The following is a 17,429-nucleotide window of genomic DNA, read 5'->3' as shown; positions in this document are numbered from 1 at the left end:
AGCATGCTTCATGCCTTCAGTCATTATCATTTTAAAAGGAGTTACACATATAACGTACTATCACAGCAATTTAAAAAATCTATTTACGTGTGTAAAGTGCACTTACGCGAGCAAATTCTATGGACAATTCAATGGCATATATTGTAGCAATTGTCAAAAGCCCACTTACACGGGGGAAGTGCATTTACACATGTAAAAACCAATTTTAAGCCTATAAATGATTTTTAAAATCAAGTCTTTAATATGTAAACCTAGTAGTGCTTAGAGCACCAAAGAGCAGTTCACATATGCTTCAAAGAAAATCGGAATTCAGTTTTGTAAAAACGCGCTCTTCACATCCAAAGCACTATCATAGGTGCCTATTTATTGAAGCGCATTAAATACACACTCTAATGTATTTCAATGTGGCTTACCTTCCCCTCCTCCCATGAACATGGGATTTATTAAAGGGCATTAAGTCCTGAATGAATCCCATGTTCCCAGCATAAGATGTACATTACCAGTGGCCCCTTTCCCTCGACTCACAAAGTAATAATAAGGCAAGAGGCAACCCCCTTCCCATCCAAAGAGACAATCATTCTTTCTCCCTCCAATGTCAGACCTTCCCCAGCAAATTCACCCCACCCCCTCCATCACTGGATACCTCCAAACCCATCCTCCCACCTGAATGGCACAAAAGACTGCCCATGTCCCCCCCTCCTCCATCATCTTTACCTTAAGTGAAATCCCCGCTCCAGGGTCCATGTGGCTCCTTCCTTGTTGCCGCTAAAATATAAAATGGTCCAGCTGGCGCATGGCAGGAGCAACTGGGGGACCACGTCGGATCTGGAGACCCTGGAGCTTCACATAAGGTAAAGAGGAGGATCCGGAGAGACTTACAGGGTCCTGGTCCAGGAAGGGTTTTACCATTCATCAGGAGGGAGCAGGTAAAATCTGCTGGGGAGGAGGGGGGTTTGTTGAGAGAATTACTCACTTTGGAAGGGAGGAAAATTATGTTTTTGGGCCTGAGAGTCTGCCAGTGCTTTCAAGGAAATTAACTACACCTTAACAGTTAACTTGCAGAGGATTAATGTGGATCACAAGGCTTTTTCATGAGTTGCTTTGCATGAGATGCAGCTAAATTAACATTTTCTGCAACTCGGCCCACTTTTTCCACATTATTGGAAACATGGTATTGAACTTTACTAATAATGTACATTAATGCATGTTTTAACACAATGGGTGCCAAATTTAGTGCTTAACATGATTTAGCACGCCGTAGTAAATAGGCCCGATTGTTCACTATTTGTAATGTTTTGCTTCTTGGCCTGTAATTAAACACTTTAAGCCAGATGAGGTCTGGGTGTCTCACAAGTTGTAATAGGAGTGGCCTGTAAGACCACCTGTAGGATACAATAGTCATCAGTGGGGCAGAGCAGAGAGTAGCTAGAAAATTCTCCTTGACCAATGCATGAGGACATGACGAAGATCTATGCTACTTTTATTTCCAGCACAGCTTCAGATGAAAATTGTATCAGGCGTGGCCTCTATTTAAATAATAAATATTTAAAAAAAATAATAATGAAAACACTTTCCTAATATCTACTAATGTAAACTTGATGCACAAATTGAGCACAATGGACTTATCCTCCTGTGCTTTCCAAATTACCTGTTCCACCGTGGAGATCAAAGGTCCAGTAAAGTCCTGGACATCAGTCATCTCATGGTTCTTAGTGGAAAGAGCAGGTCTACAAAACCGGGAATCTTTTGCCATGTTGCCCAAAACAAACCATTGGCAAAGCCTCCCTGCCAAGCTTGCTGGGAACTGTCTTGCTTTGCAGGACTACTTTCCAACTAGGAAACTCAAGAAGCGCAGTCATAAGTTAGAAAAAAAAACATCTTTTGCAGTTCCTAGTAGGCATGTAGAAGTCTTTTGAGCAGAGCGGACAGCAGAGGTTAAGTGCTGTGACTTTAGGGTGAAACAGGACTTGTACAGTCTGTGAAACTCGGGAGAGGGCTGTCAGAAAAAGAAAACAAAATCCACAGCTTTCCCGAAACCAGAACTATTATAGGACACACCCAGGGAGAGAAGGGGACTCCCAGGACTGCCGGACACTCCTGGACAGCCTCCTATTCCCATGCAGGTTATGCTGTTTATTCACTGTATCTAACTTCATTGTGAAGAGAGATAAAGCTAAATGGATGTGGGGCCATCTGGTCATTCAAATTACATAAGAAAATAGTCCTTCGGTGGGGGGAGACAGACCTGCTCCTAAATCTGCAGAATATACATTTTTCTTTCTGAAACACAAAGCACTGGCATCACCTCCATTCACTCAGCAAAGACTCAAAGTGAGAGAGCCTAAAGTTTCCATGCTCAGTTCCCTCCACCGTTCATGTGGTTCTTGCTCGAGGGGGTCTAAAAGTGTACATGGGGTGGGGAGGAGGGCAGAGAGAGGAATCAGGACTCAGCCTTTTCTTTCTTTTTCCCCTTTTTCAGGAACGAGGGGGGTGCGGAATTTCTTTTTCTTTTTGGAGGGGGATTTGGAAGGAGAGCCCTCTGGGAGCCGGTCACGGGCTCTGTCTTGTCCTTGGGAAGGTTCGGTGTCCGCATCCGCGTTGGTGGTCAGCTGGCTGATGCCTTGGCTCAAGGCTTCCTCTGTGCTCTGGTCTTCTTCACTACCGTTCACAACCACAGCCGGCGGTGTCTTTGTGGCAGCATTAGTGGGCTCCTTGGCAGCTACAGGCTTTGCGGCATCTTTTAAAAAAAAAAAAAAAAGGAGACAATTTGTGAGATTCTAACAATGATGAGTGACTCTACCAACAGGGCCGCTGCTGGCTGTGTTCCTTAGCCATATCTTTGCTGGGCACTCCTCCCCACAATTATCCTGTCTAGAAGCACAGATCTACTTAAAAAAAAAAAACAGCAGAGAGTTAGAGAAATTCACAGCAAAGAAAGCATCAGGATTAGTGCAGCCGGAAAGCCTTCTATGGATGTAGGAACCATATCATTGTAACATCCAGTGTTATGGGGGGGTTTTTTGTTGTGAAACTTTCTTATAATGTTAAGAGTATTTTGCTTGCATTTTTTCTTTTTATGTGCAAGCTATGACAAGGAAAAGCTTTAACACCAAAAAAAAAATCACTCTCATAAGAGGGTTTTACACTGTTAAACTAAAACATCTGTAGACTGTATATGTAGAAGAGGGGTTTTGAACAAATGGCATATCCCCACGGGAAACTGGTCCATGTTGTGTTAATGTGAAAGCATGCAGCCTGTTATGGCACACAGAAGGTGACATGGTGATATAATAAAGGAATGGTGAAGAACCTAGGCCTGGATTTTCTAAGTTCACAGAACCCGCCCCGATCTAGGTATCGCGTGTGATACCTTTGGAAAATCACCCTCTTAGATACCTTAGATCACCTTTGGAAAATTACCCCCTTAGATTGCAAACTGCAGTCCTGGCTAAAGAATTGCTCGTAATCCTTGCAGTATTTGACTGGTCTTGCTAATCCAAAGGGTTCGTTTCCAAGGGCAGAGTGCAGTATCATTCAACCCGCCACACAGAGTGAGGGAACAGCCCTTCTGTTGCACTTCTGCCACTTCCAGCTGACAACTTTGCAAGTTTAACACTGGGAGGCTGGGATGGAGAGGTTGAAGGGGGATATAATTATGCAAATTAAAACACTATTCAAAAAAATTTACATTTGTAAAAGAGGCATCAAAGGGGCAACTAAGAGTACTGATTGACTTCATACCTGTATGCCCTGACCATCATCACCTACTCATAAATCTTTTTGAAATTTTCAGTCTTTGTCTTACAATATTGAGGAAATCAATTTTTAAATGCAAACTCCATAATAAGCCATAAAGTGGGCAATCATTTAAATTTTTTCCCCTTTGCGAACTGATCGCAATTTACTCTTACATTTTTCAAGTAACCATCCACTGCATCTAAAAATGAATTTACCAGTTGGGCAGTTTTGTTTTGCCTTAGGCAGCTCTGTTCCTCTATGGAGGAATATCATACACAGGAGTAAGCTATGGCGACACGGTTCCTTGAATGTGGGTACCCTATAAATGTAATCTAGCAGATTTTAAAATAGCTTTATTCAGTAATCAATTAATTTTGATACAGAAAAGAACATGGATGGAGGAAAGAAATTTTACATTTGTATTACCATTCTCAGCATAATTGAAGGCAATATGTAAAATTATACAGGATTGTTGTTCAAATCCATCCTATTTTTAAAGATTTTCTCCAGTTGACTTTTACATGGGGATCGAATTTGTGTGATCTATTAGTCTATTCTTTTTGCCTCCTGAATCTATGGAGGAGAAATCAGAAGAAACATTATGAGGTTTCTCATGATGCAATTGATGTACATTATGTCCAAGCCAGAGAGGTAATAAGCAAGCCAGAGATAGTTAATTCTAGTGTCTGTCTTTCCCACCCACTCAACCCCTGATTTTTAGGCACAAGACACTTTCTCATTAAAAATCAATCAGGGTCTTATCTAAAACATAATATTGTACCAGCCCTTATTGAAAGTTTAATCATCCCCTTGTAGGACACTAGCTGATTAATTACTAAATTCACCTGTAAATTTAAAGTACTCTCATTCCAACTCCCTTAGTATCCTAAACTTAACTAGGAACTCAATAAAACTAAGATGAAGCCAGCAGTCCAGCAGCAAGAGGGGGGCTTTCCAGTCTTTTGCATTGAGTGTCACATGTATGATTTTTTTACCCGCCGGTGAGAGATTGTATGTGTGCACTCGGTGCAAAGAGCTCCGGGCTCTCAGGGAACAAGTCTGATCTCTGGAGGCTAGAGTAGCAGACTTGGAGGAGCTGAGGGAGACAGAGAGGTACATTGACGAGACCTTCAGGGACATAGTAGCCAAGTCCCAAATCCATTCTGGCAGCCCCAGTGCTACTTTGGATAAGAAAGGTCTCCCAGTAGGAGAACATCACCCTGGTGTAGCAGGAAGTGATCCTGTAGCAAGGACCTGCTCTCCAGGTGATGTATTGTCCTCTCGCACTGAGGACAAATCTCCCAGGGCTACTGCCCAGGAGGGAAGGGTTAGGCCGGCCATCATAGTTGGTGATTCAATTATTCCGGAGATGGTTTTCAGGGGTGATGAGTCAGACGAACTGAACGAAATCATTGTGAACCTGGAAGATGTAGTAGGCCAGATTGACAAAATAAAGAGTAGCAAATCTCCTGGACCGGATGGTATGCATCCCAGGGTTCTGAAGGAACTAAAAAATGAAATTTCTGATCTATTAGTTAAAATTTGTAACCTATCATTAAAATCATCCATTGTACCTGAAGACTGGAGGGTGGCCAATGTAACCCCAATATTTACAAAAGGCTCCAGGGGTGATCTGGATAATTATAGACCAGTGAGCCTGACTTCAGTGCTGGGAAAAATAGTGGAAACTATTCTCAAGATCAAAATCGTAGAGCATATAGAAAGACATGATTTAATGGGACACAGTCAACATGGATTTACCCAAGGAAAGTCTTGCCTAACAAATCTGCTTCATTTTTTTTGAAGGGGTTAATAAACATGTGGATAAAGGTGAACCAGTAGATGTAGTGTATTTGGATTTTCAGAAGGCGTTTGACAAAGTCCCTCATGAGAAGCTTCTAGGAAAAGTAAAAAGTCATGGGATAGGTGGTGATGTCCTTTCGTGGATTACAAACTGGTTAAAAGCCAGGAAACAGTAGGATTAAATGGTCAATTTTCTCAGTGGAAAAGGGTAAACAGTGGAGTGCCTCAGGGATCTGTACTTGGACCGGTGTTTTTCAATATATATATATATATATAAATGATCTAGAAAGGAATACGACGAGTGAGGTTATCAAATTTGCGGATGATACAAAACTATTCAGAGTAGTTAAATCACAAGCAGACTGTGATACATTACAGGAGGACCTTGCAAGACTGGAAGATTGGGCATCCAAATGGCAGATGAAATTTAATGTGGACAAGTGCAAGGTGTTGCATATAGGGAAAAATAACCCTTGCTGTAGTTACACGATGTTAGGTTCCATATTAGGAGCTACCACCCAGGAAAAAGATCTAGGCATCATAGTGGATAATACTTTAAAATAGTCTGCTCAGTGTGCTGCAGCAGTCAAAAAAGCAAATAGAATGTAAGAATTATTAGGAAGGGAATGGTTAATAGAACAGAAAATGTCATAATGCCTCTGTATCGCTCCATGGTGAAGCCGCACCTTGAATACTGTGTACAATTCTGGTTGCCGCATCTCAAAAAAGATATCGTTGTGATGGAGAAGGTACAGAGAAGGGCAACCAAAATGATAAAGGGGATGGAACAGCTCCCCTATGAAGAAAGGCTGAAGAGGTTAGGGCTGTTCAGCTTGGAGAAAAGACGGCTGAGCGGGGATATGATAGAGGTCTTGAACGAGTAGATGTGACTCGGTTATTTACACTTTCGAATAATAGAAGGACTAGAGGGCATTCCATGAAGTTAGCAAGTAGCACATTTAAGACTAATCGGAGAAAATTCTTTTTCACTCAATGCACAATAAAGCTCTGGAATTTGTTGCCAGAGGATGTGGTTAATGCAGTTAGTGTAGCTGGGTTCAAAAAAGGTTTGGATAAGTTCTTGGAGGAGAAGTCCATTAATGGCTATTAATCAATTTTACTTAGGGAATAGCCACTGCTATTAATTGTATCAGTAGCATGGGTTCTTCTTAGCGTTTGGGTAATTGCCAGGTTCTTGTGGCCTGGTTTTGGCCTCTGTTGGAAACAGGATGCTGGGCTTGATGGACCCTTGGTCTGACCCAGCATGGCAATTTCTTATGTTCTTATTGAAGGTCCTGTTTTAAAATTTAGCGACCATGCCCTGGTGAGTGTGAAGTGAATACACATTGTGAGATAACACATGCTACTTATGTTGTGGTTAGTCTTTTTGAAAAAATATATGTGGGAAAGAGAAGGCGGTCTTTTAAAAAAAGGATGATTGAACATCATAGCTGCATAACAAGGGCACTCAGCGAAGCACTGATGTATTTCCAAACAACATTAGGCAACAGACAGGCACTGGAGTATCTTGGAATGTATTTTGCCTTCAATGTGGGACAGTGATATAGTTAGCAAATTACTGTGTTTAGAATACTGGATCTTTAAATTACATACTGTAATGCTTCAGAGATTAAATATTGAAATCAAACTGGTCTGCGTTTTGATTGATGTTTGGAAAGGACCAATGATAATTCTTTGCTTTTGCAGTATGGCTGTATGATCATGTGATGGGAAACTATGAATAGGATTGGTTTAAGTCAATATAAAAAATATGCCATCCATCTGACTGATGGTCTTTTCCAGGTCCCCTGATGCATCTAGGCTAAAATGTCAATGAGGGAGGCTTGGAAATGTGTTTGGAGACAAACTGTCATTTTGGGATATTTGCTCAAAGAATCAAGCTAAGTATTTGAATTTAATATAGAACGCTGATGTTTGAGAAGTCTCTTTTTGAAGCATGTAAAAAACTCTCTACATCTCCTAAGAAAGAGGTTGGAGGTTATGGAGGTTGTGTTACAATATTGAGGAATAGAATAACAGTGGGGGTGTACAACTGTCCACCTTGAAAGAATGAACAAATAGATGATGAAATGCTAACAGACATTAGGGAAACTATCAAAAATAGCAACACAGTAATAATGGATGATTTCAGTTACCCCATACTCGGTAAGTGTCACATCAGGACATGCTAAGGAGGTAAAGTTTATAGAAGAAATAAATGACTGCTTCATGGAGCAGCTGGCACCAGAACCAACAAGAGGGGGAGCTATTTTAGACCTAGTCCTTAGTGGAACCCAGGATTTGGTGAATGGTGTTAGGGCCATTTTGTAACAGTGATCATAGCATAACTTTCAAAAGGGAGATTATGAGAAAAATTGTTAGGAAAAAAACTGAAAGGAGCAGCTGCAAAGGTCAAGAGTTCACATCAGGCATGGATGTTGTTTAAAAATTACATCTTGGAAGCACAGGCCAGATGTATTCCACATATTAAAAAAGATGTAAGGAAGGCCAAACAACTGACATGGTTGAAAGGTGAGGTGAGAGAGTCTATTCTAGCCAAAAGAACATCTTTAAAAAAAATGGAAAAGGGATCTGATTGAAGAAACAGCATAAGCACTGGCAAGTTAAATGCAAAGCATTCATCGATAAGGAAGGAAAAGGCAGAATTAGAAAAGAAGCTTGCTGTGGAAGCAAAACTTCATAAAAATTATTTTCAGGTACATTTGAAAGAAAAAGCCTGAGAGAGTCAGTTGGACCATTAGATGATCAAGGAGTAAAAGGGCATTAAGGCTATCCCTGAAATATATCTATTATCAGCCTACCCTACAGAGTGGCCGTCTCAAATTAGGATTCTGATTAACCATATACTTTGTGCAGCTCATCAGGAGTTGGCTTCACACTGGCGGATGGAACTTCCTCCCACAGCTGACTCTGTTATAAAAAGACTATGGTCGGTGCACTATTGGTATTATTTGCACGCAGGGCAGACTGACAAAATGTCATCTCACATTAGACTTTGGGAGCCATTCCTACATTGGTATAAAGACTTTTGAAGCCATCGACCTTGGCTCTGCAAATCGGCAGTTGTGGCGACGGATGGACAAGACTTGACAGCAGAGGATGATTCTGGACAATCGGAAAGGGAAATTTCCTTTATCTTTATTTTATGTACTTTTTATTTTTTAGCTGTCCTATGGTGTGACACGAAGTGGACAACCCAGATGTGTAATATCACAGGTGGGGGACAAAAAGGGGATAAACTGTTTATTGGTAGTTTCTCTACTGCTTTGTATTGTTGGTATATGGTTAATATGACTTTCATGTTATGATTGTTTGTTTTGCCAATAAAAATATAAATATAAAAAAAGGGCATTAAGGGAGGAAAAGGCCATAGCAGAGAAATTAAATGAATTATTTGCTTCTGTCTTTCCTGAAGAAGATGTAAGGCAGATACCCATGCCAGTAGTAGAGTTGCCAACTGGCTCCAGATTTTCAGGACAGGTTGATCCAGTCCTGGGTTTTTCTCCCCCTCCATGCAGGTACTTATATTCTTCCTTTTCTTAGGGAATGCAGTAAGGAAATTAGAATAAGTCCCAGCATGCCATGGGGTAAAACCAGGACTGGATCAACCTGTCCTGAACATCTGGAGCCAGTTTGCAACCCTAGCCAGAAGTGATATTTAAAGGTGATCATTCAGAGAAACTGAAACAAATCTCAGTGAACCTGGAAAATGAACAAATTGACAAAGTAAAGAGTAGGAAATCACCTGGACTAGATATTACACATTTCAGAGTGCTGAAAGAACTGAAAAATGAAATTTTAGCCCTACTATTAGCAATCTGTAAACTATTATTAAAATCAGCTATGGCATCTGAAGAGTGGAGGGTGTCCAATGTATTATCAGTAAGGGTTCCAGGGTTGATCCAGGAAACTACAGACCAGTGACACCGATGTCAGTGCCAGGAAAAATGGTTGAAACTATTCTAAAAAATTACTGAACATATAGATAGACAAAGTTTAATGGGACAAAGTCAACATGGATTTACCCAAGGGAAGTCTTGCCTCACCAATTTGATATATTTTTTTAAGGCGTGGATAAACATTGGATAAAGGTGAGCCAGTTGATACCATTCTTATCAATGGTTTATGTCCTGAAGGACATACCTATATACAGAAAAGCCCACCCAAAAAGAAAGGGTGGGGGAATATTAATCATTCACTAGCAGTCCCTTAAAGTTAGACAATTAGACTTCCCTATTGCATGGCACTTAAATAATATTAATAAAGATACATGACTGGAATATCTGTTTAATATACTTTTCCCCATCCATAATAGCTGATATCTATGACCAATTATTGGAATTTTTAATGACTCTGGTGTCTTAGGTATCAAAAATTATAGATAGTGGGGGTTATTCTTCATGTAGATGACCCGCACTGCAGTCGATCTCATGGATTTCTGGCTGCTATGGCAACAATTGGCCTTCATCAATTAATAGAAGTTCCTACCCATAATGCTGGATACACATTAAGATTTATTTTTATGTCAACAGGACCAGCTACAGGAAGTTGAAGACCTGAAAGTTAATGAAATATTATGATCTGATCACTTCCTAATTAATTTTAGGGTCCAGTGTATTAGGAAAGATATAAACCAAATTACTTGTGCTAAAAAATGTTTGTGACCCAAAGTTAATTCAGAGGAGTTTAAACACCTATGCGAAAATGAGATTGTGGATCATGATTGGGAATTGGCCACGACCTAGGAATTAGTAGAGAAATGGAATTCTAGTCTACAGAGGGTTTATGATACTGTAGCACCTATAAAAGAAAAGTGGATATGCTCTAAGGAAAGAAAAGCCCCATGGTATTTTAATACAATAGTGGAAATGTAAAAAAACACTCCATAAAGCAGAGAGAGAATGGAAATTTTCAAACATTAACACAAAGAATAAAAACCATAAGCATTGAGTAGCATGTCAGTTCGCATGGCGAAAGTACTATTCGTCATCAATAGAAACAGCAATTAATTGTGCCTTGTAGTTGTTTTATTTGGTCAGAAGTCTAACAGCTAAACCAAAGAAACATTGTGGAGAGTTACTTGATTGTAACATAATTGCTGACGGTTTTGGAATTCGGATAAAACAAGTAACTGCTCAATTTGGAGTAATAAAAGGACATAAAGAACCTTTTATGGATTCAGTGGAGAGATGGTCAGTTTTTCAGACATTAAATATCAAGGAGGTTTCTGGTACAATTGCTTCTTTAAAGAAATCCTCCTTTTCATTTATCCCTGTCCTTTTAATATCATTAAAGGACTGAAGGATACTGTTACGATGCTGCTCGCAGAGACCATCCCGCGTGCAGCCTCTCACCTCTGCACCGGCCGGCGCCCGACCATTTCCTGGCCCGACACTGCTGCAGACCTCTCTCTTCCCTACGGTGGCGGCTTGGGAGCCGCCACCGTCGCCGCTGCCCGCAGCAGGGAGGCCACTGCTGATTCTTCTTCTCACGGCCTAGGCCTCCTCGGACCACTGCTGCTGCTCTCTGCAGCCCGACACCGCTGTAAGTGGCAGGAGGGGCCGCCGTTGCCTCTTCATGCGGCATGGAGATGCCACCGGGACGCCCTTTCATGCGACATGGAAGCTGCTGCCATCTTCACCTTCTTTGCGGCCCAGGTGCTGCCGCTGACTGCCTCCTTCACGTGGCAGGGACGCCGCCTACGCCGCCTTCCTCCACCTCTTGGGCCCTGCATAGGCGCGTGTGTGCGCCTCACTACAATATTTAAAGGGCAAGCAGCTGGAAAAGCCCGTGGCCCCAACAGATGACCTCATCACTGTGCCTTGTCCAGCCCTATAAAAGGGCTCAGCTTCCATTCCTTGGGGCCTTCGCATCAGATCTCACAGTTGCCTGTGGTCTCCCTCCGGTCAAGGTCCTCTGTGGTCTTCTCGTGTCTAGATGGCTCTTCATTTAAATGTTCCAGATGTTCCTGGTCTCCTTCGTCTGATGTTCCTGGTCTTGTTCTTCGTCGGGGCTCCTTTGTTGCCTGTTCCATGCCTTGATGTTCTGTCTTCCTGGTGTTCCTGTTTCACGTTCCTGATGTTCCATGTTCCTGATGTTCCCATCTCCGGCTCTTCGCCCTGCTTTCAGGTTCCTGCTTGTCCACCTTTCCTGGTGTGCTACCATCGTGGTCCATGACCAGCCCATGGGCGGGGGTTTGTGTAGGGTGCTTCGTGGCACAAAGCCTGTCTTCACGTCTGCAGCGCAAGTCTCCGGAAGGCCCTTGCTTTTAAAGCCAAGGTCTATTCCTGAATCCAAGTTCCGAAGTCTTGAATCCTGAGTCTTGAATCCTGTTCCTGGTCTTCAAAGTACCTTGTTCCTGCTTCCATCCATGCCCTAGACTCAAACCAGAATCTGCTCTGCTTCAGTGTGGTCCACGACCAGCCATGGGTGGCTGTGTAGGGCGTGCTTTGGTGCAGGCCTCCCCTGAATCTTTGATATGTTTCCGGTTCCAAGTCTTCACCTTCTTGCCTGGAGTCTGCTTCACTTCCGGCGTGGTCCGCGACCAGCCATGGGCAGCTGTGTAGGGTGCGCTGTGGTGCAGTACTCACCCTGTACTAGTGCCTGAATCCTGAAACCTCGTCTGAGTCTTCCAAGCATCCTGAAACCTTGTCTGAGTCTTCCAAGTTCCTGAGTTCCATGTCTCGTCTTGTTCCTGCCCTCAGCCTCATCTTGCCTCATATACTCGTCATTCCTAAGCGGAGGGTCCGGAAGGGCTACTGAGTGGCTGGAAGGCTACTCTTGAGACCAGCATTGCATTGCTGGGTTTCACCTGTGCGTGCAAGTCCAGTGGAGGCCTAAGCCTGCCTTGTTTCAGTTCCTTGACGTTCTGTCTCGATCCTGGTTCAGCCTTGTTCCAGCTCCCGCCCGTGCTTGAACACTCTTGCCTCCCATGGTGTGTGTCTTGGGGCTCCTCCCTGAGCTGCGCCGTAGCCCAATGGCTCACAAAACCTCTAGAGCAAGCGACCACACTCCCGTGCTCGCAACAGATACCACTTATGAATGTATAAGTGGTATAATATATAGGGGTATACTTTCATTGGTGGCAGGTAGCATTCCCTCAATACTAAAACAAGCCACAGTTAGGGCAGCTGTTAAGGACCATAGCAAGCCAATAAATGAAATATCTAATCTTTGCCCTATATCAAATTTGCCAGTATTGCAAAAGTTATAGAAAAAAGTGTCCTGCTGCAATTGGAGGAATGAAGTACTCGATGATAGTTTGGATTTTGAAAGTACAATAATAGAATTGTTACTATCATTAATTAATACTCTGATATGTAGTCTTGAGCAGAGAGGTATAGGAATCTTGGTAGGATTGGATGTCTCTTGCGCATCTGACACTATGAGGCACAAGATACTACTAGCTCATCTTAGGAAAATTGGGATAACTGGCATAATCCTAACATGGTTTATATCATTTCTTAATGAAAGGAAATAGTGAGTCCAAGTGGGTGATCAATTTTTCTCTTGGCATGATATTAAAATGGGAGTCCTTCAGGGATCAGCTTTGTCTCAGCCCTTTTTAATATATATTTTCACATTTGGGGGATATTTTTAGAGATCACGGAATGAGTTATGTTATTTATGCAGATGATGTACAATTTTATGTGCCATGTATTGCCAAAGCAGAATTTCCTGAACAGATATTTAAAGAATGTATTTTACAAGTAAAAATTGGTTGGGAAACAACAGATTGAAACTAAATATTCAGAAAACGAAGTTACTGAGAGTAGGAAAACAGCCAGTAGCAGATGGCTCCCCATTCATTGCTTTTGAAGGAATCTCGATATCTATATTGTCCGAGATCTGTAATCTGGGAGTTTTGTTAGATTCACAACTTACAATGCACCAGCATATTAGACAAGTGGCAAAGACGGCATTTGTTAAGCAAAAAAGGGTTGCGCTCACTTCTTTCTATGCTACCAGAGGATCTCTTCAGGATGATTCTGCAGGCACTAGTCCTTGGATGGATGGACTACTGTAAGAGTATATATGTTGGATTTCCTAAAACTTTAATGTATGCTCTTCAGTTGGCCCAGCATGCTGCTGCAAGGATGCTGAAAGGATTGAAAAAATATGATTACATTCAGCCTGCCTTACAGGAATTACATCGAATTCCCATGGCCTTTAGGGCAAAATTTAAGATGCTGGTTATTATACACAACTTGCTGTGCACAAGTTACCCTTGTACAATAAGAAATAGATTACAATGGTACTGCCCTACTCAGGCATTACAATCTGAAGGAACAAAGTTACTCAAAATTCCTGCAGGTCCCCACTGGAGCTTTGCCTCTACCAGCCCTAGTTCCCCTCAGGTTGAGCCTTCTGCCGGGGCCAGCAGGTCTTAGGAGGGGGCCTCTGTGGATAACTGAGATCCTTCAACATAGCAGGGTCAGAGTGGATGGAGACTAGGCGTATCCTGAGGCAGGCTGGGATCAGTGGCAGGCGGCTTTCGAGGATGTCTGGAGACAGGCTATGGTCAGGGGCTGGCGGCAAGCAAGGATGTCCAGGAATCCGGCCAAGGTCAAATATTGGGTATCCGTCTGTAGGGAAAAAAGGATGGATAGGCAGGGCAGGAAGGCAAGGAGCAATCAGGCAAGTGAGGAACACGTAGCATAACTGAAACACTGAAGGACCTCGGACTCTGAAGTCAAAAGACAAACTGTCTAGGCATTGAGCTAGGATGTGGCCTTGAGCCACATCCTAGCTCAATGCCTAGACAGTTTGTCTAGGCATTGAGCCTTGTTGTCTGCGCAGAGTCTTCTCTTCAGAAGTCAGGTGGCTTTAACCCACTTGCATGGGCTCCTCTTATGGTAGGGTCAGTGGTGCAGGTGTGTCAGGTAGAAATGAAGGTTGGACGGCTAGTGCTTATGTGATCTTTTTACATGTCGAGCAACTCTCTCGGGCTCTTTTCTGGAGGTGCCTGTCTATTTTCCCAATGAGGTCAATGAGTGCTTTCAGAGAGGTGGGCAGCTCCCGGGCAGCAAGCTCATCTTTGATTTTTTGTGCCAAGCATTACAGAAATATAGCAACAAGCTATCTCCCTGCCAGTTCAGTTCTGCTGCCAGAGTCCTAAATTCTATGGCATAGTCTGCCAAAGTTCTGGAGCCTTGCGGGAGATGGAATAAGTCGGAGCCCTTGGTAGTCATCTGCCCAGACTCTTCAAAAGTTGTCTTGAACAAGTTTATAAATTGCTGAAGATTGTGCAGTAGGGGGTCTGCGTGCTCCCAGAGGGCAGAGGCCCAAGTTAGAGCCTTCCCATCCAATAGCGAAAGGTTATATGTAGTTTTCATGAGGTCATCTGGAAACAGTGGTGCTTGTAACGTGAAGTGCATGTGACACTGGTTCAGAAAAACCTCAGCATTACTTAGGGTCCCCGGTGTACCAGGGTGGAGCCAGGGTGGAGTTACTAGAAATGGTGCTGGTACTGCTACTGATGGAGACAGAGCGGCAAGTATGGGCATGGCATCCAATCGGGCAGTGAGTTGATTCATATCTGCAACTAAGAGTTCCAAGGTCATCTGTAGAGCCTGTAACTTCTGAGCAAAGCCAGGATAGTCTGCAGGGCTTTCATATCTGCCAGATCCATGACCTTGGCAACCTATTGTGGGTTTGGATCTTTAGGGCGAGGTAGAGTTGGTGCAATCTGCAGGGAGGAGACCTGCAGGTCCCAACCATCAGCAGGCACATCTTGGTGAGGCAGAGGCCCAATTGGAGCTTCACTTTTACCAGCCCTCGTTCTCCTCGGGTTGAGCCTTTGGGTGCCAGGGCCAGCAGGTCTTAGGAAGGGGGCCTCTGTGAGTGACGGAGATCCTTCGATGTAGCAGGTTTGGAGCGAATGGAGACTAGGCATATCCTGAGGCAGGCCAGGATCAGTGGCAGGTGGTGTTCAAGGATGTCCTGGAAATAGGCAGTGGTCAGGGGCTGGTGGCAAGCAAGGATGTCCAGGAATCAGGCTAAGGTCAAGCATCGGGCATCTGTCCGAAGGGAAAAAAGGATGGATAGGCAGGACAGAAAGGCAAGGAACAAACAGGCAGGTGAAGAACATGTAGCAGAAGTGAATAACTGAAGGACCACGGACCCTGGATTCAAAAACAAGCTGGAACTGAAGAACGGGGACAAGCTGGAACTGAAGAATGAAGACAAGCTGGAACTGAAGAACGAGAAGGCTGACGTGTTGCAGAGGCACTGAAGTCATGTCAGGAGAGGCCTTTTATAGGCCTTGGCATTGGATTTCATCATTAGGGGTTGCAGAGGATTTCTCACTGTGGTCTCTTTAAATACCAAAGGGGGACTCGCGAGTGTGCCTAAGGCAACCCACTGCGTAAGGAGTCAGCATCAGTGTGCAGCTGCATTGGGGGTTGGCGTTGGCATCTCGACATAGAGGAGCGACAGAATGGCCCGGGGCAGGGGTTGCTGGCGGCATCTTGGCCTCCCTTTGAGACAGGGGTAAGTGGCCTGTCCATGGAGGTGACAGCAGTGGTCAATGGGAGTACCCTGTGGACAGCCGATAATAATACCTATTTAATGAGGCATATGGATAACTGTTGAAGGATGTTTTATTAGTATTTTATTACATAAGGTTTCAATTGTATGTGTATGATATGATTTTGATTATTTTAGATTAAGATTATAATCCGGACTGCGCGCTCAATGCTAGTAAGAGGTGGAATATAATATTTTATAAATAAAAATAAAAATTTTGGGGTAGATTTTATAAATTTAGGCGCGTGCGTACTTTTGTTTGTGCACCAGGCGCGAACAAAAGTACGCTGGATTTTATAAGATACGCACGTAGCCGCATGTATCTTATAAAATCCGGGGTCGGTGCGTGCAAGGGAGTGCCATTTGTGCAACCGGCGCGCGCTGCCTGTTCCCTCCGAGGCCGCTCCGAAATCGGAGCGGCCGCAGGAGGGAACTTTCCTTCTGCCTCCCCTCACCTTCCCTTCCCTTCCCCTACCTAACCCACCCCCCCAGCCCTATCTAAACCCCCCCTACCTTTGTTGGCAGATTTACTCCTGCCGAAAGCAGGTGTAAATCTGCGCGCGCCAGCAGGCTGCTGGCGCGCCATCACCCAACCCGGGGGCTGGTCCGGAGGCCTCGACCACGCCCCCGGGCTGGCGCCTCACCCCTGACACGCCTCCCGCCCCCGCCCTGAAATAAGTCCCACCCCCCCGACATGCCCCCCCGACACACCCCCTTTGCAAAGCCCCGGGACTTATGCGCGTCCCGGGGCTTGCGCGTGCCGCCAAGCCTATGCAAAATAGGCTCGGTGCACACAGGGGGGGTTTGGGATAGGTTTTCGGGGGGTATGCGCGTATCTTACGCGCGTACCCCTTTGAAAATCTACCCCAGTGTATTTTGATTTTCTGAAAGCATTTGACAAAATATCTCATAAGGGACTTGAGAAAATTAAAAAGTCATGGGATAGGATATAATGTTCTATTGTGGATTGAGAGCTGGTTAAAAGATAGAAAACAACGAGTAGGGCTAAATGGTCAATTTTCTTAATGGAGAAAGGTGAATAGTGGAGTGCTTCAGGGATCTATACTAGGACCATCACTTTTTAACATATTCATAAATGACCTAGAGATGGGAACAACGAGTGAGGTGATCAAATTATTCAAAGTTGTTAAATCACACGAGGATTAAGAGAAATTGCAAGAAGAACTTGCAAGATTGGGAGACTGGGCATCCAAATGGCAGATGACATTTAATGTGGACAACTGCAAAGTGATGAACATCGGGAAGAGCAACTCAAATTATAGCTACACTTTGGGGCCGATGCAATATTTGTGCACAGAAAACGGGCGCTCAGTGTTGAG

General features: G+C 43.7%; 1 protein-coding gene across 1 annotated transcript in view; it reads right to left on the bottom strand.

Annotated features, from left to right (window-relative positions):
- Window positions 1-679: 679 nt before the first annotated feature.
- ADD2 (adducin 2) overlaps window positions 680-17,429 on the bottom strand; it is a 174,247-nt gene continuing 157,497 nt past the window's right edge. The window contains 2 exon segments of the mRNA XM_029603984.1: window positions 680-2,488; window positions 2,490-2,737. Of these exon segments, the coding sequence (XP_029459844.1) occupies window positions 2,441-2,488; window positions 2,490-2,737 (296 nt within the window). The 3' untranslated portion in view covers window positions 680-2,440.

The sequence above is a fragment of the Rhinatrema bivittatum genome, chromosome 5 (assembly GCF_901001135.1).
Source record: "Rhinatrema bivittatum chromosome 5, aRhiBiv1.1, whole genome shotgun sequence".
NCBI lineage: Eukaryota > Metazoa > Chordata > Amphibia > Gymnophiona > Rhinatrematidae > Rhinatrema > Rhinatrema bivittatum.
The sequence above is the reverse complement of the archived record's forward strand: the minus strand, read 5'-3'. Positions and strand labels throughout refer to the sequence as shown.